The sequence below is a fragment of the Dermacentor silvarum genome, chromosome 2, assembly GCF_013339745.2.
Source record: "Dermacentor silvarum isolate Dsil-2018 chromosome 2, BIME_Dsil_1.4, whole genome shotgun sequence".
NCBI classification, from domain to species: Eukaryota; Metazoa; Arthropoda; class Arachnida; order Ixodida; family Ixodidae; genus Dermacentor; species Dermacentor silvarum.
Window position 1 is genome coordinate 133,833,516 of NC_051155.1, and position 25,157 is coordinate 133,858,672.

Sequence of the window (25,157 nt, forward strand, 5' to 3'; positions counted from 1 at the left end):
GATTGAAGGCGTCGGAAGATGCAGAAGTTGTGAACTGCTACCAGCTGTTCATTGTAAAAGAAAACATAACCAGAGACACGGAGCACACTTTTCGGGTGTAATGTTGCAATGCAATAGGCTTATGAAGATATCTCTTATAGTGGGTTGACGGCTTTCCAGGCGTGAGAATATGTCATTTAAGTACCCTAAGAAGAAGCCAAAGAAGAAGGAGAATAATCTGCCCGGGTATCAGTGCTTTCGTATCGGTCAAAGAAGAAAGTGGATTTACTTGTGTCGTTGAGGTGGACTCGAAGTCGAGCAAAGCGATGGGCTTGTTGGAGTGCGTGGGCTACTCGCTGATAGCGTTCGGGCCATCGCTGGCCATTTTTTGGGTGATTATCGTGGGTCAGCCGAGCCGGCTCGTGGTGTTCCTTGTGTCCTCGTTCTTCTGGCTCCTGTCGCTGCTGCTGTCATCCATCGCCTGGTTTATGCTCAATGAATTTTTCGACGCCCCGTTCGCCGTTTGCCTCTTCACGTCTGTGGGTTTTCAGGTACACTGCCTTGTTCAGAAATATTTTACATAATGCATGGGAAGTGGAAAAATGACTCGCTTTCGTTTATGTGCCGAAAGAAAATTTCGCAATCGACTAACTACTTGTTAGTGATTTAGCAGAATTCTATAAGAAAGCACAGTGCGGCTTCTTTTACTATTCATCTACGGATGACTATTCATTAGGTTGAGCCTTACATTTTAATGCGATTATTTTATTATCAGTATTGAATTGAATTCTGGGGTTTTACGGGGCGAAACCAATTTGATCATGAGGCACGCCGTTGTAGGGGGATTGCGGATTAATTTTGACCATCAGTGGATCTTTAGCGTGCCCCATTGTACGGTACACGCGCGTTTTTGCATTTCGCCCCAATCGAAATGCCGTCGCCGCCACGGATGGATCGATAGATTCTGTGATCGTTCCCGTTGAAAAGGGTGGTAGGTTGTGCCACCAAGCTTTTATTTTGCCCATTGTTCTACTTATCTTAAAAACAAAAAAGAGTTCCCAGCATCAAACTTTCTGAACCATTATTGGGAACTTTGTTTTTGTACGCCTGAGTTGTTTCTGGTCTCTCTACTTTTCTGCCACCAAAATTCCAATCCCCGCTTAATAATCTCCATTGCGGACAAGTTTACTTTCCCCCTGCTGTCATTAAACCCAAGGGCTTCAAGGAGTCCAGAGGAGCTTAAACCGACCACTGGGCAGATATCTTCACATTCTAATAGAACGTTTTGCATCGTTTTCCTAGCTTTACCGCAGTAAGCACATGCTTCTTCTCCTTGGAGTACCTCGTTCTATAAGTGCGCGTTCTAAGGCATCCTGATCTCGCTTCGATCTCGCGACCGGGATTTGCTCCCGCCACTTCGTGCTTAGCAGTGTAACAGCACAGCGGCTTAAGGTGCCACGGTAGATAATTTAGTCATCAGAAACTGCCGAAGCTGGCGGCTGTGGCGTAATTTTAAACAGCCTAAAAGAAATAATAATAATTACCGTAAGGAGGCTGTGGGTTGTTTTTTTTTTTTTTTTTTTGCTCAGAACTGCTAGGAGCCCCATGAAAAATTACTTCAAGCAAGAAATGCGTCCTGGTATATCCGAATAGGTTCCACTTCATTTTTCAGAAACGTATCCCATAAAGAATACTTGGTTTTTCAATACTGAGCTTAACTAATTAGCCAAATTAGCGCAGGAATGAAACATTTTGGTTGTTGAAGGCTATAGTACGTGCGAATAACATACTGTTGGTTTTATTCATTCACGAAGTGCCGATTGTTTTTAAACGTTTGGCGCATGTTGTGGGCAGCGGCAAATATGAAAAGATTTTTTTGCAGGAATTCTTCAGGTATCTGGCATTCCGAACACTGCGCAAGGCCGAGGAGGCGCTGAACGTTGTGAATCTCGTCGGCTCCGAGTTCGACGTGGCTCTTGTTCGCTACCACACAACGTTCGCCTGCGTCTCTGGCCTTGGCTTTGGAGCTACCAGCGCAGCCTCGGCTATGCTCAACGTCCTGGCGGACGTGGGCGCCGGACCAGGTATGTCGCGGTAATTGGGCTGGGAAGATCGAGCTGGCTAACTGCGTCAAAGGTTGCTCATAGTTATGCACTATGCCAAGGGAATGACTAGGCACATACGATAATCACCGATTGGCACCCTCTAAATATTTCCTACTCCCTAGAAATACAAATTTGGTGTGGTGTCAATCCAACTACAGGACGCGCTTCTTTTTGTTTATTTCTTTTTTTTTCTTAATGCGAATGCGAATTTACTTGGCGAGACCCAGACCAGCCACTGACCGACTAACTGACCCAGACAAAACTACGGAATCGTAGGCTCAGAAAATGTCGCGTTATGAACCGAACAAACGTGTGTTATTATTCCAAAATAGAGTCCCAGGAACTATGTTGAGTAAAAGAAAAATCTTTTTGAAAACGGTGCATTTCACGACCTTCTTCGAGCGAAATTTAACTGGTATGCTGGCCTTGCTATGGCAAAGAATACATGGCTATTACTTTCGCCTCTTGCGGGAAACTTTAAATTCCCAGCGTTGTGATACACGTACAAAGTGTGTGTGTGTGGGGGGGGGGGGGGGGGGGAGGGGAGGTGTACTACTACGGCAATGGGAGCAGCACTCAATAAATATAGAACGTCATTTAAATTCACATTCCAGCTAGCCCATTTTGCTGAACCCTTCGCCTATGTTTCCACACGCGCCAGTTTGGCAAAAGAACAATTACCTTTAACGAAAATGCTACTTCATAGCATTTTCTGAGACTTTCGCTTGCTTTTAGCTTCGCGAGTCATTCGGGTGGATGAAGGTTATTCTCTTCATTAACTTTTCTCCACTATGCCGGATTTCGCAGAAGTGATTTTCCATATTGATGACATTCCAGAATACGAAATACTTTGTATGGGAAAGACACCGCAGAAGTGGGCCCTACTTCTGTTTTTTTTTCCTGATAATGCTATACATCATCTTATGCCTACTCCTAAGCACTTGCACGGGGGGTATTTGCAGTCAGCAATTCTGCCAAAGCAACTCCCAAAAGCAAGGAAAGGAACACTGTAAGCAGAGCGCAAACAGGCAAAAATGACTAACGAACACACCGGACTTCTTTAGTTCCCGCTTAGTTCCTTATTGATATTCATAGTTGGCCTGCTGCTTACAATTATTTCCTTCTAACTCACCCGCTCCGAGATACATCTAAACTAATGGAGCTCGGGAATTTCTAGTCTACAGCAAAGCAAGCATGCGTGATCACGGTCACCTTTTCACGGACTTCTCTCCGACATCTTGTGTGGTTTTAATCGCATTGTCGCTGGCACGCAGGCACGGTGGGTTTCTTCGGCGACCACAAGAGCCTGGACTGCATCATCTACTCGGCGACGGCCGCGTGTTTTGCTCTGCTCCAGACCTTATGGAGCGTGGTAGCTTTCCACGCGCTGCTATTCCGGCGCTACTGCGTTTTGCTGTTCGTGCCAGCTGCCCACCTCTTCACCTCGGGCGTGACGATCCTAACTGGACAGGCGCACCAGGACGTCCAGTACGAGGCCATACCTCTCGCCGCTGCCGGCGTGGTGCTCTACATGACTGCTGCCGTGGCTTTCGTTGTGTCCGGAGGCACACAGCGGAACCTGTTTTCATGCCTCGGTGGTCTGTTACGCAACACAGGTGGATCCATCAATGCTCCAGAAGCCCCTGAGAGGCAGCAGCTGTGATCATTCTGCTGACGGGCGACGAAAAACGATTGAAACTCTAGCAGGACAAAGTATTTTGTACTGTATTTATCAGAACTTGGTTTTTGTGTGCATGTGGTGCAGTAGCCCTGATAGTGGCTTGTACTCTTTTAAGCGTTACACGAAGCGTCATAATCGTACCTGTATGAAGCTTTTTCGGGACATAAAAATATATCGCTGACGTTATTGTCGGATCTAGGTTTCGCCTAAAGCTGATGCTCTTGTTATTGGATAAGTGGAAAACAACTTTGTTTTCAAGGAGTTTGAAAAACAATTCAATGAGTTTAAGGCATGTGGGGCATGCGATTCCGTCGAATGCATTTCACGGTCCTCAAGGTGCAGACAGAATTGAGCAGTTGCCACCCTAATCGGCAATTTGTCGCCCGCACCCAGACCCACGACCAGACTAAAATTTGATTCCTTTTGTATATAGCCAAGAATACTTTGCATAGCCGTTGTGCCACGGAGCAAGAAACCAGCACTTTTGTTCTATGCGAAAATTTGGCAATGGCTGCTGGCTATTAGCTGCTGTTTTGCCTAGTGAGCAGGACACCGGTAAAGTGCTACCAATACGGTATATAGGGTGTCCCTAGATAACTTTAGTGAAGCTTCATCGAAAAAAAGTTAAAAAAAATACGATTGAAGATATGATTTTAAGACCTGTGCTGTTGGGTCGTCGGACCATTGACCTACCGGACACCGTACATCTTATAGTTGTAGCTTGCACCGTGTTTTTCGATTAATTTTTTCCCGTAAACCGTTTGGCTAACGTTAGCTGGTACACACGGTGTGGTACTAAGCAAGGCCAAACGGGACAGCAGGTAACTGTCTTAAGAGCAGACGTGATCTCCAACCCGAACACGACTTCGCCGCCACCTTGGCGTCATCATTCCTTCGTAGTCATTTTGTCACGTGCATGACCATCATCGTCCATTAACCGCCATCATGCCTGCGTAATTATGCCATTTTCGATCATCTTTCCGCATCACTCTATCCGTCGTCATTCATTGGACATTATGCCGACGTTGTCAAACGTCGCGTTTATTTTACCGTCAATACATTGTCGTAATGCGCTTGTCGTTTGGTCGTTATTTCGTTGTCGTCACTCAAATGTCGGCATGCATCCGCCATTATGTCATCATCGTCACTCCATCGTCGCCATGCCTTAGTCATAATGCCGTCGCTGTTATTTAGTCATCATGCCATCTTCATCATGCAATCGTCATTATGCAGTAAGCATCATTCTGTTGCCCTGAACCTGACATCACCATGCTGTCGTGCTCATTGCCTAGTTGTCATATAGTAGTCGTGATGCCTTCATGGTCATACTGTCGTTATCAATCAGTCGTGCTCGATCAATCGTCGTCAGTTCGTCGTCATCATTCCAGCATCCTCACCCCGTTGTCAGACCGTCATCCTCACGCTGTCTTGTAGCCCCTACGTCGTCATACTATCGTATTTGCTTCGTATTAATTTAATCGTCATCATTCTATTGTCTTGAAGTGGCCGTCATGCGTCTTGGTCATGCGGTCGTCGTGCTTTCATGGTCATTGTTTCGTCGTTATGTGTACGATCAACATGTTTAAGTGCAAAAAGTACACATTGAGTGACGCGTTTCCCGGTGAATAGGTGTCCAACATGGTCGTGTGCTTTGTACTTGCAAGGGAGAGAGAAAAACATTTATTTAGACCATCCAGATCGTTGATCTTGAGGACGAGTGGGTGGTGTCCTCATTCCAGGACTCCACTGGCCATGGCTGCTCGACGTACTTGCTGGACGAGAGCTTCCTGTCCCGCCAGGGTATCGCCAGTAAGCTGTACCTACCACCGCTCAAATGACGTGTTAGGCGTCTTTAAATGTTCAGGTTAGCCCCCGCACCCCCACGAGATGTGAAAGAGTGTAGGGCGTGTGTCGCCGCACCAGGGGCAGATGCCGCGATATGTTTGTGGGTATATTTTGCTGTATCTGCGTAGGTTTGGGAATGTGTTTGTTTGGATAAGTCTGAGGGCTATTGCCTCTTCAGTGCTGAGCTTTTTGTGAGGGGGAGTATAAATTCTGCGGTTGAGTCGCTGGATATCGAGTCGGTCGCAGTAATTTGATGGCAGGGGCACAAAGGTAAAGGGTGGGGATTGATCAGACGAATGGTTTTGCCCCGCTTGGTTAATTAGCGCTCGAGCTAAGGGGTTCGCCTTTTCGTTCCCCTCCAGTCCCGCGTGACCCGGCGTCCACGTGATTTGATGGGAGTCTTGCAGCCTTCGGGCCTAGCATCTGAGCCGCCAGCACCGGTGTTCGACCGTTAGTAAAGTTGCGGCAGGCATGTTGCGAGTCGGTAACAACATGAACTTCCCTGCCCACCCTGTCATGTTGCTTTATTACTAGCGCCGCGGCTATGGTCTCAGCCGCAGCTGGGGTCTCAGCCCTGACGGAGGCCGCGAGGGTTAAGGAGTTGTCTCTCCCATTCACGGCAGCTACCGCGAAGAGGCCCCCTACAGGGTCCGCCGCCACGACCACGTACGTTACCACCACCATAAAACTTGACGTGCCCTGTATCCATCAGAGTAATCGGATCTGTGACAACCCTTGTATCCTTCGACCACGTCGTTTCAGTCGTTACGTAATTTCTCAGACCATGCGTCACCAAGAAGCAGTATGATCGCTTCCTCCGTCGCTGCTGCTGCTGGCACGGTGAAGTGCAGCCTGGTTGACAAGATTTCCTTGAAGTTATGCTTCCAACACTAGCTTTGGTATTTATCCACATTACTCAATTATTCCAAAAGGGAAGTAAAACGTTGTTGCCGGAAGACTTTCATAAGTACCGATTAAGCGTGATACCTTTCTACTACATGTGCCTACTAAACATTCAAGTCACAGAAATTGAGCATATTGTGGGCGACGCATCTTGACAGCGCTTCAATGCTGTACTAGTACCCTGTTTTCGTCATACAAATGTTAGGTTGGCATTGCTTTGCAAGTCACCATATTCCGAAGGTCGCGTACTGTAAATGTAGGATGTAATCTTTCGAAAAATTTTGCGATAGCGTTGTGCACAAACTGTAACGTAATTCATCATAACTGAAAGCAAAAGCACTAAAACACGCGTCACACATCACAGCAATACCATTGTAGGCTGCGGTTCCTGTATAATGGATGGCTTATAGGTAGATGTTTATCAGTAGATGATCAATTCGTGTAAACATTCATATTCAGAAAATATCGCTACTGATTTTTCTGTGATGCTCAAAAGTGGGAACATGAAAGCAGAACTAGCAATTGCTGCGGTGTGCAACGTAGTGCAGAAGTTAAAAAAGGAATAGTGGTGAAAATAGGGCGGAGAGGACGCCTCGTTGACAAACAGAAGAAAATGCAACTCACTAACCAGTCTTTTATTTTGGTGGTTATTGCTGCGAGATTCACATTGTACGAAGGGACGATTCGACAAATCAGTTGACTATGAAACCTTTCCTTTGCTGACGTGCAGGGGTTAGCAACAAGTATAACAGCAGAAGTTGCTTCAAGTAACATTGTGCATGCGATCGTTTGCATGACATTATCATTGTGACATCTGACTCTATTTGAAACGCATATGGCGTTTTCACTCTATATGACATATCTATACAGTAGCAGTATATAGCTGGCAATTATTTCCATTTCCTATGGTTGTAGCATCACAATTCACCCGTACTACTTTCTATGGTTGTCGGTTTAGACCTGCGTGAACGAAATAAGTAGGCGAAGATGACGAGACCAGTGCATAAAATGATTCCGGCCATGATACGGTAGAGGTTGTCGTAGGAGCCCATTTCGTCCCGGAAATAACCTGCGGAATATAGGAGTAAGGCATGTTAGAATCTGCCTACTAATAATCACTTCTTTTGAATTTCTTAGTGTACAAGCGATTGTTGAGAACGTTCATGTTCGTTACCTGTGGCTACATGCGGGTAATTCATTGTTCCAGTTAGCGCAAATGAATTATCATTATAGCTTTAGGGTTACAGTGGAAGTCTCAGTCACCCCGGATTCCTCATATTGGGCTTACGAAGTGACAAGGTTACGGAAGCAAGAGAAAGAACGCTCTAGGCTAAAACAAATTTAACCATCTCATACACCAGACTCATTTCAAATATATTTCAATTGATTATATTCTACGACAGTTGTCAATCAAGAACTCTTAACACTGACAGTATTCAGTACGCCGAAACCACGCCGTGCCATCTTTAACTGAATACGTTAAACAACGTCAATATGTGCGATATTAATTCATCGCGGAAAGTCCCCGATATCTCAAGTCCGCTTTGTTACAGCTAAACAATAATACCCACATGCTGACACAAAAAATATGCACTAACTCCAATGGAGTTGCGTAAGTATGTAAAAAATTGTGCCACTTGCTTATCTTCACGCATACGAATCAACGTATGTTGTTTACCGCGATTGACGAAGCAGGCGACCGTTCATTAAATGTATGCTTCATTGGTCTTGTAATCTTTTAGGTTGTTGATCCAACCAGTATAAACATTAATTAAGTGTTAGCGGTCGTTGTCAACCTGATCGGGCTTAAGAGAACTCTTATCAACATTTAGCGGACGTTATTAACCTTATCGGACTCGTTCCGAGCCTTATCAACCCTTATCGGTCGATTATCGGCCGTTATCAAGGCTATCGGAATCGCTCTGGCCCTTATCCACCATTATCAATTTTATCAGACCTGCTCCGACCATTATCAACCCTCATCAATTGTTATCGACCTTATCAGACTGAGTCCGACTTTCATTATACCTTATCGGTCGTTTCCAAACTTCTCAGAATCGGAGCGAATTTTGAAGGTTCTGGAGGGCCACCGCAATTCTTGCGGTGGTGCTCCAGAATCTTCAAAAACAAAAGGACTATCGAGATACGGGGATAAATCAGTCCGAGACATAGTGGAACCTTACTTCATTGATAAGACAGGGGACACGTGTGTTACGCGTCCGTCTGTTTCGCATCCATAAGTCAGATATTTTTTGCTAACTTTCTTTACACATTTCTTGGTGCGGTTATTTCCAGTCAAGTGTACCTTTACCGCGCCAATTTCGGTTCTTATGACGTGCATCATTGCTTATTTATATGTGTGCTTTCAATGAATTTGTCTGTTGATAGTCAGCGCTTGTCCGTGTATCATTTGTTTGTCGTTTATGTCGTTTCGCGCTGCAAATAGTTTTCAAAAAGCTACATTATCCATGGTGTGGTTGCCACTGTTAGAATAAATTGGTGACAGCTGCATGTTGCTCTTCCTAGTTCACATGAATCGCTGCCGGGATTAGAACAATGCATGACGTTTTGTGAAAGCTCTCCGAACAACAACAAAAAAACATACCCTACAATGTGACTTTCGCATCTAGCCCATTCAGAACGTTTTTTTTTTTTTTTGTCGCATAATTCTTTTGGCTGCCCTTTCGGTCAAGAGCTCTGATCCAAAACGTCATTTATGCGCAGGCCTGCGAGAACGTATAAACAGTATTTGTCATGCAACGGAAGTGTTCACACTAGCAAAAAAAAAAAAAAAAAAAAACTACCAACACTGGCCTCCTACTTACCAAATATCATCGGGTTGCACAGCAGTACTGGAACAAGAAGCGAGCCCGACACTCCTGAGACAATACTGACGACCTCGGGCCCCATGTAGTCAGCTATGAGCACTTGCCTCATCGTCAAAAGCGCCGCCATTGACACCGATGACAGCGCCCGAAGGACGAGGTGCATTACTTGCGTTGTCTCTGGAGTGACTCCGAACAGTATCCCGGCGGCAATCACACATCCACAGGTTAAGGACGGTCTGCTGACCCAGCCGATATCCGCGATGAAAGGCAAAAGTAGACGCCCTAAGATCTCCGGTGCTGCTGCGTATGTAAGAGCCATGGAAGCATGCGTACGGGAGACGCCCTTGTCACGCGCATAGTCCACCATCGTGAAAAGGTGCACCGAGTTCACGTAGTCCAGCAGCATTGAGGCTAAGACGGCTGCAACGAAACTCGCTGTAGAGGGCCTTGTCGGCATGACGCTCTGAAGAATCCTAAGTAGCAATTGTCGCGAGACAGTCGAAACTCTGGACCTTGAAAGCGCAGGTTGACCGCCTGCATATTCGAGAGTCATTGCGTTCACGTCCTTGTCAATTTTCGCATACGCCTGCCGAACTTTAGGTGAATGATTTTCTGTCGTAATAACGTGATGCAGGTCGTCAAGATGCGCATCAGAAGTGGGGAAACTATTCGCAGAGTGTGGAAGAAGTCTAACGTGAGCTTCTTGTTGAGTTACTGATAAAGAATTACTCGGACCCGGTTTAGCTGCGCAAGTCTTGGTAAAGCATTGACAAGCGAAAGGGAGTTCTTCCCTGTGTTTAGAACAGAGTTCATTCATTGGTCGCAAGCTGTCGTGTTCCATTGAACTAAATTCGGCTTGGTGAACATCTTCTTCAATGTCCACCGTTTCCGCTTCTATGTTAGATAGGCTGCGTTTGCGAGCCTCGTGAAGCATTTTTTGTATAGAAAAGGCAGTGCCGGCCGGTTCGTCCGCTTTGGTCAGAAGTGAGGCGTCGCACTCAGTTAGCTGTTGAGATGTCTTCAATGCGTCCTTGCTGCCTCGAACACGCCTTCGTGTCTTCTCTCCGGCAGAGGTAAGCCAAAGCGGCTCTTTCAGCATTACTCGGAAAGCGAATATATGCAGGCTGATAGCACTGTAGACAATCAAAGTTCCGCGGAACCCATAGGCAACAGTCAGGGCAGACAGCACCGCAGGAAACAAAAGGGCGCTGACTGGGGCCTGCTGTGAGTAGGAGACCTACTGCGATGCCCCGGTATTTGTTGAAGTACTGCAGGATCACTACTGTGTGTGAGAGCAACGTCACTCCGACACCAATACCTGCGCATGAGTGTGAAATTGTAAGCAGCAGTGTCTCCAGATGTGTGTATCAGTACATTGCATTTTTGACGCTGTGATAAACTGCATCGCTGATATCTTGCCTGGGATTTCATTTAATTTTATACTTGCCTAGTTCGATACATCCAAAGCTTTATTTTAGAGTACTCTACTGAGCGGAGAAGGACAACAATTAGGAGCTGCTTACGTTTTCCATAAAAGATAACTCACGCAGTGCCCCACAGGAAAAAGATCATGGTCATGGCAGGCAACAGCACTTCTTTTTCTAGCAATTTATTCATGCTTAGTTTAATTCCGACAAGAGCAATGACGAGATTGAATGAAGTTAATGGGATGTAGAATTATGTTTTTGGCATCTATTTCTTTTGAGGACCCCCTTTGTGTTTCTCTAACTAAATGCTGAAGCTGCTGGGGTTTTATTCAGGTGTGTGTAAGCTAATCCTTGAATTAGAAAAATTCACCAACACTCATGTTCTGCTCGGATAACATGTTTACGCAAGGACGCGTGCGCCGAAATAGTGTGCTTAAATCTCAAAGCAAACACATGTGTTCAATCAGACACAACACTTTTTGACTTACCATGTACAAATCCCATAGTAAAAGATATCCAGGCAATGCTTGGGGCAAACGCAGATGCCATTATACCGCCACAGAGGAAAACGCTCCCGATAAGACCAATCCAAAACATTGAAAGGCGCTTGTGGAGTACACCGACCAACAGACCTGCGTGAAAATCATTAACCCCTTCAATGTTTTAAGCGTGTTATTTAACTGGGTACCTCTTTAGTGAGTACTTAACTGTTCTCCTTATGCAATTCGTGTTGTAAACGTTTAAAAATTTGGCACGAGAGTCTCGACGCGTAACGACATAAATGGCAAGGTGTTCGACATTCTAAGAGTGTGAACAATGATCTGCTCAAGAACACTAGTGCTTTATTACGAGCATTCGTACTGAATATCAAGCTAATTTATGACCCAGAGAATACAAGGTAACAGCTATCTGTGCGTCTTTTTTTCTTGCTTTTGCGCTTTGTCCTCTCAAATAAGCAGCCCCACCCTCCCCTCCCCCCCCCCCTCAAAAAAAAAAAAAAAAAACTGGACTGAAATCACTTTTCTAGGTAGCCCGTCGCTTTCAGTACGTCTACATTGATTTTAGTTGTCGTCAACGCCATACACGAGAAGCAGCTATACTAGCCTTAATTCTATGCATATAGTAGAGACCAACTGGAGTGTCTGGTGACGCCAAGATGTGGCGGTGCACCAATAACAGTGTCGAGTGAGGGTCGGCCTAAACAGAATAAAATAAAGAAACGCAAACAGAACAAATAACGCATTACTGAAACGATGTGCGCAATGTCGTTTAGAGCGAAGACGTAGAGTTCTACCCCTCCGCGCCCCCTCTCCCCCCGCCCCCGAATGCACTTGTGGTGTCCGTGGGCAAACATAACCTATTTCGTGGGCCGATACCGGGTGTAGTGCAATCGTAGGCTGAAATTGCAGCCAATAATGTGCATATCCTTTCGAATCGCACCTACAGCGCATATCACATAGGTCGTTTCGATAAAGAAAAGCACAAAACACGTCCCGTGTCCACATGATGCATGATAAAGTGGTCATTAGCAATGGGAAGCACATAATGAATGATAGCGCCATCCTCTTGTAACAGAGGCACGACGTCAGTACTCATGTGAAATATTAAATAAAGTGTAGGTTTCTGACAGCAGTTTGTAACACTGGACGTGATGCCACTCCATCACTTATATATGTATATATTGACCGCTATTATTACCGTGACAATATAAACAGAGCCCGCCTAGTAAGGCCTCGCATTTGTGTTGCGACCACGGTGTAAAAAGGAAGGTGATCCGACGGCGGCGCGAGGCGCGGCCACTTAGTGTGACTCTACGCACGCCGCTGCCGCAATGGGGCAGCACGTGTTCTGGGGGCCACTTTTTCACTCGATTTGCTGGCGCTCTTATGGGCACGCGCGGCAGAAGTGCTTTATTTCGATGTATATATGTCGTTCGCTTGCTTAAAACGACTCTACTTGGTTGGAGGAACTTCCCTTTATATTTCTGCCGACCTTCCGATTGACTCCGATGCGGCGAGCAGCGGTAAGCGCTGCGCGCCGTCTGCTCGAGCAGACGACGCGTCTCTCTCGTGTTCGAAATGACGGTATTTTGACTGTAAGTAGCATGAAACCTTCTACCTGCTCAGGATTTGGAGTCTAAATAACGAAAAATTGCATATTTTTGGGTATCGGTCTTTAAATGCTGACGGAGGTCGTAAATTATCCACTGTTGCGCCGCTTCTCCAAGGCCTCCTGAACGCATGCTGCCCCTAGCGGCGGCGCTCACTTCCGGTCACAGGAAGTGGCCGCTCTCTCGCCCCAGCGCGGGCGCACCGTCGGAACACCTATCTTCTCACACTGTGGTTGCGACAGTGCTATGGGAAGGCCACGTATAGTGGGGACTCCTGAAGAGCAGCGTGCATACGAGGAGTGGCGAGAACAGAGACGACAATGTGAACGACGGCGTCATGCTCGTGCCACAGATGAACATCGTGTCCAGGACGCTCAGCAAAAGCGCCAATCGCGGCCAGATGACGATGATTGTCGTGCAGCCGAGAACGCTTGTTAGTAAGAAATATTTGCTACATTCAAGGAAAAGTTTTTATTCTTTTGAGATTTATCTTGTCCCCATGAAATAATCTGGATTTGGGTCGCGTAGCTAGCAGCCGCGATGGCGCTGTGGCTATGACGTTGCAGTGCTGAACGCGACGTCACGGGTTTAATTCCGAGCGAGGGCAGCTCTCGAATGGGGACGTAATGCAAAAGCGCTCGCGCACCGTGCATAGGGTGCATGCTAAAAAAATTCCAGGGGGTCAGAATTATTCCGGCGTCCTCCACCATGGCTACCCTCACAAGCCACTGTGCAGTTTTGGGACGTTAAGCCCCAGGATATTTGTTTTGTATATATTTCTTTTTGTTACCGCGGTGCGCCCAGTACTCTTGTGTGACCAACGGCGTGCGCGTATCAGTATTTCTGAAGAAAGTTGCAGATCCATGTAGGTAAACAAGAAAAAAGACGATTCTTGTTTGGGGACCAGATAATCCTCAAATGGAGTAATTTTTTTACAGTGTGTAACGTAGCGAAAAGGCACACCTGTGTAAAACGCCTGGGGATAAGTGCTTGCTCGTATACGAAGTGCAAGGCACAGAACGGAGAAGAGCAGTTGCAGGTTAGCGAGTGCACAGCTGAACTGCACGATTCCGTAATACTGTGCATTTCTAGCTGAAACAAGCAGAAGGCAGTGGGTAGGAGAGTGAAGCGCTAGCATGCCGTGAGACAAACCGTGAATGTTGCTTCGTAAGAGACGTTTTTGACCTACAGCAAGAGCAAAAAAAAAATGACCGAGGAAGAACTTCCTTAAAATATGCATTTACCGTTTTTAACAATGCCTAAAGATTGGACGACGGACAGAAACTTCTCGTGATTTTGCTATGGTAAAACTGCAACTATAAGCAGTGCGTAATGCTGTTTTTTAACCTTTCAGGGGCGGTAGAACGTAAAGCTATTCCAACCTGATTCTATGCAATTTTCGTCAGTAGCCCTTCGCGATTGGTAAAAAAAAAAAAAAAAAAACATTTTCGGGCCCCGCCCACGTTGCTTGTCTGTTACGAAACGCGATACAAACAACAGAAGATCCCATTCTGAATATGACGGATACGCGCTTATTAGGCATGATTATGCCCCTGAAGAAGAGAACAACATTTATTGCCGATTGTAGGCATTTGTCACCAACCTTCCGAGAGTGGTCAATATGTTTCACTATCACGCGACGTCACAAAACCACGAAAAGTTACCAGGTTAGGGTGAGGTGAACGGTCTAGAGATGCCATTAATATGCCGAACAAAACAACTTCTTTGCAACAGCCAGAGTATGGGAGCCCCATTCTGAGCGGAATAGAAGATGGCTTTCCACTGTTCGCTCTGGCGCTCGCTACTCGGAGCTGCCCGCGAGAGTAAAATTCCGTTCCATACAATGCAAAAAATTTGCGTGGCAGTATAATGTTGTTGATTCCTTTCGCGCGTATACAACGTCACTCTGCAAAACCTTTCCTGAGCATCCGTTCTGGCGGCATTCCTAACGCCCCGTTGCACGTCGCCGTAACTGCCAACGAGCCAGCGCAAGATAAATAAGCAAGGGGAAGCGGAACAATCGGAGGCGTGGGCACTACTCTCCTCAACCGGTTATCTACTTTTATTGCGCTAGCTCAGCCCCAAAGAAACCCTCTCCCCTGTGGCATGCTCCTCACCTCTCCTCTGTCAATTAGCCCTCCCCTTCTTCCACTTTTCCTCCTTTCTATCCCCCTTTCCCCGCCCCTCAGATGCTGAGCCGTGCTCCCTATAAGGGCTGCAGAAACATGCATCTTTTCTTTTTTCCTTAACCTCTACTACTACTACTACTACTCTGTCAATTAGGTAAACAAAACCTGTCATGGTAGGCAATGCTATTCGCTTTGAAAGCAAACAAAAACAATTGGTGTGGTTTAGCTTTGGTTAACCCTGGTTGATAGCGATAGCTTCACTGCCCTGGCTAGGCCCATTGTCGAGCTGTGGCCAAGGTGTGGTTTCGCAATGATATACCACGGCCGCTACATAAAAAAAAAAAGGGTGAGGCCCATTGCGTGGCCCCGAAACGGCGTCTCGGGCCTAGTTCACCTCGCGCCCGCTCTGGCCCCACTGCTCTGGTACAGCCGTTCTCGGAGAAGCGCTTCCACAGCCGCGTTATACGCGCGACAGTGACTCTAATCAGGCCGTAAATAACGCGTTTTATAGTTGCACATTACAGGTTGAATATTGAAGCCGTTATTAGAAGTGCCGACTACCCCACATATGTGAAAAGTCTGCCCTAGGAGTGCCAATCTTTTGTAGAGTGGGCCTCATGCTCCCCATGAAGGCTGCCCGCTTCACTCACCTGAAATGAAAAGGAGTCCTCTATTACGAATAATCGGGAATGGATTTACGTGTTTCTTCAAGACGACTTGAAGACGACTGATCGCGTTTATTTACAAGATGATGAATGCGAAGGTATCGCTCAGCGAAAACAGTCCACGGTGCCGCACCCGATGATGATGATGATGATGATATCCTCAGCACATGGCTCGTACCCACTCCGGTGGATTGGCCAAGAATTGGGCACCTGAACTTTTAGATACGGTTTTTGAAACTACTGTTACAGTGCAATTTAGTAATCAGAACAGACAGAATAATTTTCCTATACTTCACTTTTTATAATATAAATGTCATGCTATATCTCTAGTTGTAAAAGTATGGATTTAAAATGTTATTCGTTTAGTTGATTGAATGAAACTACAAACGGCATCAAACACGTCCCTGTGGCTAAAGCCGAATACCGAGGCACCGAAAGAGGGTACTATTTTTTATGTTAAATTTACCCCTAATTTGGCGAGCGGAATTTCAAGAAGTCTTTTTCTTTGTAATTTATACCGGCGACATATTAAAAAGTAGTGTTCTATGGTTTCTATTTCTAGACAGAATGGACACAGCGGCGATATCGCCAGACCAGCCCTGTGTAAATATAGGTTTAGCCACACCCGAGCCAGCCCAGCTTCATTCATCTCTTCATCCGAACTCTGCTCGCACGTTTCAATATTCTCTCTGCGCTGGCAGTTGCACCGCCGCTACATAAAAAAAAAGTTACACCATCTTCCCGTAGGGGAACCCAGAGTAGTATGCGAAGCAGCCATGGGGTCGACTCAAGTTCCCATTACGCGAGCCCTCGTTGCACCAGTAGCAGCTTATCGGCGGCGTTGACGTTTCCTTTCGGCTTCGCGAGCCCGAAGTTCGGGATCGGCCTGTCGCCGCTGCCGTTTCGTGGCAGCGGCTCTAGCCCTCTTCTCAACACCGCATATCCACGAAGTGAATGATGATGAGTGGGCGAAGCAACGGGGGATCATTCGGGCAAAACGCCGGAAGCGTTCTCCGGAAGCCGGAAGCGGAACCGGAAGTGGAAGCGGAACCGGAAGCCGGCTTCCGGAAGCCGGAGCTTGGCGTACATGCGCAGTAGAGCCCCTGTAGTAGGGGTGTGAACGCCGCACGGCGGAGGGAGGGAGGGAGTGACATAGCCCCGACCATAAGCTGCTTTGCATGTAAAAGAAAAGTGAGGCTCGCTGCGTCGCGTCGCCGTCAATGGGCGAGCGCGTCTCGGCTGAGTTGACAGCTGCGGCCGGCTGTTTTTCCTGGGCTCAAAAAAAAGTTTCCAGGGCTGCGCGTTATTTTGTGCATGTAATGCGGATAACCGGGAAACACAGTCGAGACCGCAGTCGGAAGCAAAAGCCTAATCTTCGTGTTCTTTCTATAGTTATTCTCAGTAAAATGTAATAAACATACCAGCGACCTGTCGCTTGGCTCCCACTTGGTTCTTTTCCCTGACACCCCTTGGCGAGAAATATTCTTCAGCCACGCTTCCCACGCTGTAGATCGTATGGGAATTCGTGGTACTTCACAGTAGCGTCTCTTCTGGCGTTGGAGTTGCACAGCGGCACATATCAGCTTCGCGGCATTACACCGCTAGAAAAAACCGTCTGCCACACACGCGCACACCAAAGAACCGTACTCAAGCACAGAAAACATGAGGCAAGCTGCTCACACACACGATCACACAAAAAAATCACACGAGAATGTGCACGAAAAGCACACCAACACGCATAAATCCTTAGGCAATCCCATAGCACGAACCGGCGTCTGCCTTGCATACCGGTGCAGTGGCGTCCTCACCAAAAACAGCGGCCGCAACTGTCAACTTAGCCGAGACGCGCTCGCCCATTGACGGACACGCGACGCCGCAGGCCGCGCCTTTTTTATGTAGCGGCCGTGGATATACAGACATGTTTGCAATAAATACAGTGTTTATTCATCAGTTTTATGCATATGAAGGCACTGCGGTGTCCAATAAAGTAGTGAAACTTGGTTGCAACTCACCGCCGGTCCCAACTCTACTCGGGCAATGGCGGCAATGTCGCCTTTCAGGGCTCCGTAATGGCCTAAATATAGTCCGACGTAGCGTGAACGCGTGCACACGTTATGTCACGTTGGCGAGAACAACAGCGGCTATAGTTCGACTGATGGTTCGACGTACTGGCGCGGCCAAAGTAACCGGACGCGCGGTCAATGCGCTCCGACGCGCCCGGCGTCTGATGACGCTCGCCCGCGTGCTGATAACGTCGGGCTCTAAATGCGCCTTAATGCTCTCTTGTGGTTTGACCTCTAGCTGTCCAGGTGAAAACTGTTGAGTCGCGGACGGCTGCCAGAGGTAGCGTAATAAAGCTTTCGCTTCAAAATTGACCTCCTATGAACGAGGAGAGCGTTTGATTGGGCTGTTCAAAGAGCACTGCAGATCACCCCTTGCGCTTGCGTCGACGACTGCGTAAATTTGACGTCAGGAGATAGGAATAAAGTTAGAATGGACTGACCTTGCGTTATAGCGCCCCAGCTGCGCTGTTGCGGCACGGGAAACTTTAAGTACGCCGGCGACTAGAAGACGCGTGGAAGCATAATTGGAGAAACGCTCAACAAAACGCGACATTCCAACCGTATCCATTTGCTCACCTGAGCTTCGGTGGCAGGCCAAGAGCACGGATCCCGGCCAGGAGGCGGTTTGGCGATCCACGTTGAACTCCTCGATATAGGCCACGTAGAACCAGCCGACGCTTCTATTGGTGGCTGATGCAAAAAGTTGAGCCAGCAGTGCCACTGCAGCCACATCCCATCGGCAATCGACACGGTTCCGCATCAGGAAGCTGCGCATATATGCGTTGGTTTACGTCCGTTGTATGTTCATAGTTGGATATTTTTGAGGCGCGGCATACGAATAAAACACGTTCGATGCAAAGTGTGAAGCTCAATCAAAGTAATAAAACTGCAACTATGTTTTCATGTAACAACTATGTGCTCCTGACCTGGGGCGCTATAACGCAAAGCTATTCCAAACTCTTCTATTCCAATTCTGCAATCAGCCCTCCACGATTGGTCAAAACATTTTCGGGCCACCCCCAACTTCGCCTGTCTGTCACGCGACGTCACGAAAAGAGCGATAGCTAGCCATCCGATATTACCTGTACACAATAATTATGCATGAATAAACCGAACAATCGCTAATGACATGTCCAAGAGAAGGGAAGCGCAGTCGAGGACGGCAGAAAACTAGGTTGGGTGATGAAGTTAGGAAATTAGCAGGCGCCAGTTCGAATAATCTAGCGCAAGACAGGGGTAAGTGGAAATCACAGGGAGAGGCCTTCATCCTGCAGTGGACATGAATAGGCTGATGATGATGATGATGAAACCGAACAAAGGAAAAATAATTATGCCTGATTCGACGCCTTTGGCCCTTAGCCATCTGCTATTGGTCAAAGGTTTTCGGGCTGCGCCCACTTCGCCTGTCTCACGCGACGTCACAAAACCGCGACGGCTCACCGCGTCAAAATGACGCGTACGCGTTACAGATGCATTAATATGCCGAAGAAAATTGGGGCCGAATCCACAAAGCTTTTCGTTTGTAAGTGCTGCTTGCCATTGGCCAGCCGCCTTCGCTAATGACATGTCCACCACCATCATTGGTGATACCTGCTTCTACGAACAGTTTTAGCCTAAGAATATTTTTTGTGATTCTCGCCCCTGATTTTTTTTCTTAATAACCAGAGAGTGCACCGTTCCGAAAGGAATAGAAGATGGCTGCCCGTCGATCGCGCAGGCACTCGCTACTGGCACCTGCCGGTAAGCGTGGATTTATTTGCGTATAATAAACTTTTTTGCGTGGCAGTAAAACGTTTTCGAGCCCTTTCGGCGCTTATGCGACATCGCTCTGCCAACTCTTCCTTGCTGAGGATCCGTTTTAGTGGCATTCTTAACCTTCCGTTGAACGCCGCCGCGATTTGTGACCAGCCACAGCAAGCTAAGTAAAGGGAAATGGACCAATCGGAGACGCCAGCACCACCCTCTTCATGCGGTTATCTATTTTCCCTGCTGTGGCTCGACCCCATCGAAACCCTCTCCACTTGAGCGTGCTCCTCGTCTCTTGCCAACCAATTAGTAAACAAAAAAATTACACCATCTTCCCGTAGGGGAACCCTCAGTAGTATGAGAGTAGTGTGGGGTCGACTCAAGTTCCCATTAGTTTTCAGTTCGTCGTTTCCATTAGGTTGAGGTACGTAGCTACGGCTTCCCGAGACCGAAGTTGGGGATCGGCCTGTCGCCGCTGCCGTTTCGTGGAAGCGGCTCGAGCCCTCTTCTCCGCGGCGCTGTCCACGGCGCTGACACTGGCGTTGACGCTGGCGCTGTCCGTGGCACTCATTGGGGCGTTGCGGGAGGAGAATGCGAGGAGCGGAGCACGCGCGCGTCATTATACCGCGAGCTACAGTGGCGCCCTCCAGCGGAGTATGCAGTACCTACCGTCGCGCCTCTAACCTAAGCTGCTTCGCATCATCGCGCGCGGAGCCGCAGGTATTGCCATTCGTTGCGCAATCCGGAGAGGAGAGGAGGAATGCCGAGAGGAGATGAGACAGGGACAGGATGGCGCTGAGCCGTGCTCCCTCAAGGGCTGCAGAAGATAGCGCCAACCTTTCCCTTTCCCTCAAGAACCACTTATCAAGGGGAGGAGGATGTGCATGCGCAGTGCGGGTGTGGACGCCGCACGGCGGATGGATGGAGGGAGGGAGGGAGGGAGGGAGAGAGTGACATAGCCCCAACCATAAGCTGCTTCGCATCTAAACACGGTCAGCCCTTCCACTGGGGTGGAGATGGAAGACCAGCGAAGCTGTACTATGGTGGAAATTATGTATTTCCCATTACGTCTATTAAGATGTGATGGTGTAATTGGTTATTTGAACCATTAAAGAGTGAGAAATATATATGATATGAGGTTTTAACTTATTTAATGACCACAGGGATCATGGCCTTATGGTCACTATATGGTACACCGCTATAGGGTGTATGGCAAAGGTTGGCACGTTCTTCATAAACACGTCACCAACCCCGCGCACATTTGGTGCGAACGCGGGCAAAACGCCGCCACCGTCGACAACAGTTCTTCGCGTTGTTTGTGTGACCGCACACAACCGCTGTCAAAACGCTGGCGTGAGCAAGCGCGCCAGCAGCAGCGGGCGAAAGTTCAAGCGGTCTATCGCTTCAACGGAACTGAGCGGCGAAAGCACGGCGCATACAAAGGTAGGAGCCGTGTTGCAGATCGCTTTCAGGATACGGTGCGCGCGACCACCCGGAGTCACGCAAAGTACAAGTTGCTCGCAGAGCAGAAGCCGCAACACCTCCCTCCCGCGCTGCCTTCCGCTGTCCCCCTTTCGCGTCGAGTCGTAAGGGCAACTGATAAGAGCGCTAGCGCAATGTCTACGCGGTGGAACGGCTCAACGCCGTTGTCGACACTGTTAGGGAGAGGCGGGCGAGAGTCCAGAGAGAGTCGGCGGCAGAGGCCGGCAGGGCTGCGCGCATGCGCCACAGTGGGAGAGCGGGCAAGCACAGTATTGACCCTTTTCGCGGCGATCCCGTGAGCGCTGCCATGTTTGATCACGTGGTGACGCGTCCATTGCTTGCCTCAACTGCCTTTGTTGCCTCCTTGTTTACAATGGAACTGTGTGACGCCGGCGCGGCTTAGAAAAATTCTGTTTTCGGAGATATCGTAGACGGTGACTAGGTGGACGACACGAAGCTTTCATCACAGCTTCAGAGAACACGCAAAAGCGTTTTTGGAGCTGATTAAGCTATGTCCAAACGGCGTAAGCAGCGTATATGGTGCTTGTTCTAAAAAGCGGGGCTAAATATGTATTCCAAGCTATCCAAGCTTTCCGATTATGAATTCAGTCAGGCTTAGTGTGTCTTGCTCTTTGTTCTTTATTCGGCAAATATTTTGAAGCAGTGTCTTGTCATTTTCTGACTCAGTGAAGTTCCTCTGTGCGGCCACTATCTTATTATTTTCTACCTAATCGCTTGCGGGTGTGCTCAGTTCCGATAGATTTGTTCTTGCTGCGCACTAGGCTTGAAACGTAGCTGTCTTGTACATTGTAATACCTTGTAGCAAATATATATTACAGCTAGTAACTCGCTTACTCTTGTGGACCGTCACGAAACATTCAATTTCGACCATTCGTGCGCCATATGTGTAGTGTGCATGATTTAATGTGCGTATTCAGTGTACATATATTCAAGTGGACGCCCATTCACTTATTCTTGATACGTCGGCGATAGAGTGGGCGTAAATTCTCCTGCCACTTGGGACAGATGTGTATAGATAACGTGCGCGAAACTTACTATGAAAGGAAGCGGCGCTACTCCCTTTGCCTTTGTTTAACGAGTGGTACTCACTCTTGCCGACGTTCTGGGGATGAAGGCCTTTATTTGAAGGTTAGCGATACAAGGCTGGCGGATGAGCAAATTTCTGTATCTTCGAGGAAAGCCGTACGTCTCGAAGTGCTGGTAACACGTTCGGACAGTTGCAGCAGCGGTCCGTGAACTTAGCCCAACAGACGCATTACATTCCTCAATATACCAGTCACTATTTTTGCAGCCAACTACTGCACAAGTCTTCAATCCACATGATTCAATCTAGCATGATTGGAGCACAATGTGTTAGCGAAAACTCAGTTGCATTTCCGACAGCTGATCGCACAGAAGCAAGGTAGAAGCGGTAATGGTTTCGTATTCGTGCGCGGTTGCTGAGGAGAGATATGGCGCGCCGCTGTGAGCGTCATCTCGTTTCTCTAAAACAAACTGCTCCGCGAAAAGGGTCAATAGGGTACCTCGATGCCCTCCTCGCCCACCGCTCCCCTTCCACTGGGAGTCGCGTTGGCTCTCCACCATACGTTCGCTCCCCGTGAAAGCGCGCGTCCCTCGCCCTCGTGCGCTTTCACTAGCAAATACAGCATACGGCCAATGACAGTTTTTTTCCTACATCCGGACGCGACCATCGAAGAATGAACCCTCAACAGCTTCGCTGTAAAAACCAATCATTGCAGGCAATGTTATTCCTTTTGAAAGCCAACAAAGCTAACCTTCTATAAACGAGGGGAGTGTTTGAGTGGGCTGCTCAGACAACGCTGCGCGTCCCCACCCGATGCTTGCACCGTCGGTTCCCTAAATTTGACGTCAGGAGATTGGAATAGTAGTGCGTTATAGGGCCCTTGGTCCGTATTCTTCTTCAGAGGTGAAATTGAGAGAATTGCGGTGACACTTATAAGGCTAGGGGACAGCAGGCATGCGGCGACATTACTAAACCTTTTGTCTAAATTCTCGCGAGAGTTCATGAAAAGAGGGTAGAGTTCTAGGTAGTTTTTTGGATGAGCTATTAGAGAGTTTTAGATTAGGGGAACGCAAGCATTGGGGCCCCCTAGCGCTAGAGGATACAGTACTGCGCATGCGCAGAAGGGTCTGCACATGCGCAGAACCATGGCCCCAAGCGCTAGCGGGCCCCAACGCTTGCGTCCCCCTAATCTAAAACTCTCTATTACTCCAAAAAGAGCCACGTGTGGTAATTTTATTGCGATAGCAATTATATGGACACTTCAACCGGATTTCTGCCGTCGGCGTCGCCGTGAAGTTCCGTATAAAGTCCAAGGGTGATAAAATCGTCCCCGCGCTCCCTATGCGCCAGTGAGAGCGCGTGGGGGACGTGCGCTATCACGGAGAGCGAACGCACGGCGGAAAGCAAACGCGACCTCCGTCGCGCGAAAGGCCGTGGGGGCATGGGAGGGAGGGAGGCTGGGGCGACGCTGTCCTGCGGCACCAAATGCGTATCTTGCAATCTGGCGCAAGGGGAACTGGCCACTCAATCTCCCACGCGAAAGCAAGAAAGCGGGAAGGCAGCGCGGCAGGGAAGGGTGGCGCAGCTTCTACTCCGCCAACTACTGCGATTGTACTTTGCCCAGCTGTGGTGGTCGCCCGCACCGTCTCTTAAAAGCGATCCCACACGGCTTTGACCTTTGTATGCGTTGTGCATTCGCTGCTCAGTTTCCGTTGAAGCGATAGACCCCACGAACCTTCGCTCGCTGCGGCGGCTGCGCTTGCTGCCAGCGTTTTGATAGTCGTTGTCTGAGGTCATTGAGTGTGATCTATTCATGTTTGCTTGTGCGCGCTGACACCACGCTTGTTAATTCAGTTAGTGAGCGAATATGCCCAATATTCTGCAGCCGATAAAACTACTATCTCTACACCGTATAGCTCTCTACGAATTTGCTATCGCAATTGACGCTTCGCCTTTCGGGCGAAACTGCGACATTTTTATTTCTCCGTCCAAGACGATGACCCCACTGAACTCAATACGATAGGCCAATAGCTCGCAGTGCTCTGCAACAGCATTACGTGTGCTATTGAAAGGACGATGAAATATTTTTGTAATCGCGTTTTTTCAGGTGCAGTTTTTGTAAGCTTAAATCTAATATATGTGCCAACCAGGCAAATATCTGCCGAATGTTCAGCTTTGACAGTGTTGACCATGCTCCGTGCAGGAATTAGTTTATTTATCGGAAGCAAAAAAGAAAGAAAGTGCATCCGGCATTTCCTTTATCTTCAAATATGGCATATACACTTTGGACATCGTGTTTTAAGATATTCAATTAATATGAGCTATTTTCAATATCATTATTCCGCTGACGTGTAATATTTCCGGCATACGTACGCACGCAAAAGAAATTCGATGACTCTTAATTATATCCCGCTAAAACGGCTGAAAGCACTCAGATTTACATTTATAAATAATGCATTTAAAATTGATGTACGCAGCTGGGACTTTGGCCTCCACGTGCGTTTATTCTATGAAGATTGCAGTAAACTGAACCAAAAAAATGTGATACCACAACACAGTGATTACTGATGTAGCCAGAAAGCTATTGGACCAATTAGAATTGCTAATGCGCACGTCTAATTATCATTGTTGGCCTAAAAAGTTGGACATTCTAAACTGCCAGCCTAACATGTCAATGCTTCTCTTTTGACTAGTGCACTTTATTCGGGAATTGTACAAATTGTCGCAGGAATATGCATATTCATGCCTAATTTAACATTTCAACGCCAGGACCCGAATTCACAAAAACCTCTTACGCTAGAATTGTTCGTAAGACAGAATTTCAGCCTATTCGAATGCAAGACAATCCGGATTCAAGACAAATTGATGTACGTGGCTGTGACTGTAACCTTCACGTGACGTTTATTCTATGAAGCTTGCAGTAAACTGAACCAAAAGAAAAATGTGACACCTCAACACAGTAATTACTGACGTAGCCAGAGAGCTATTGCACCAATTAGAATTGCTAATGTGGACCTGCAATTATCATTGTTGGCCTAAAGAGTTGGGAATTCTAAACTACCCAACTAAATACGTCAGGGTTTCTCTTTTGCCTGCTTCACTTTATTCAGGAATTGTACAAATTGTCGAAGGAATATGCCTATTCATGA

The 25,157-nt window shown here is 47.6% G+C and overlaps 2 protein-coding genes across 7 annotated transcripts in view; one reads left to right on the forward strand and one right to left on the reverse strand.

Moving 5' to 3' along the window:
• The first annotated feature begins 298 nt into the window (after positions 1-298).
• Positions 299-3,747, forward strand: LOC119440399 (gamma-secretase subunit Aph-1-like). The gene is made up of 3 exons (XM_037705311.2): positions 299-530; positions 1,862-2,063; positions 3,359-3,747. Exons 1-3 carry the CDS (start codon positions 306-308, stop codon positions 3,745-3,747), a joined length of 816 nt encoding a protein of 271 aa, XP_037561239.1. The 5' UTR covers positions 299-305.
• Positions 3,748-7,138: 3,391 nt separating this feature from the next.
• Positions 7,139-25,157, reverse strand: part of LOC119441785 (uncharacterized) — a 74,387-nt gene continuing 56,368 nt past the window's right edge. For 4 of the 6 annotated variants that reach the window (XM_049661618.1, XM_049661617.1, XM_037706401.2 and 1 more), the window contains exons 2-5: positions 18,312-18,502; positions 11,257-11,400; positions 9,339-10,659; positions 7,139-7,582 (exon numbers count right to left, since the gene is read on the reverse strand). In XM_049661618.1, coding sequence (XP_049517575.1) covers positions 7,431-7,582; positions 9,339-10,440 — 1,254 coding nt within the window. In that variant the 5' untranslated portion in view covers positions 10,441-10,659; positions 11,257-11,400; positions 18,312-18,502 and the 3' untranslated portion in view covers positions 7,139-7,430. The remainder of the gene's footprint in view (positions 7,583-9,338; positions 10,660-11,256; positions 11,401-18,311; positions 18,503-25,157) is intronic. The other 2 variants (XM_049661620.1, XM_049661621.1) reach the window with 2 other exon arrangements.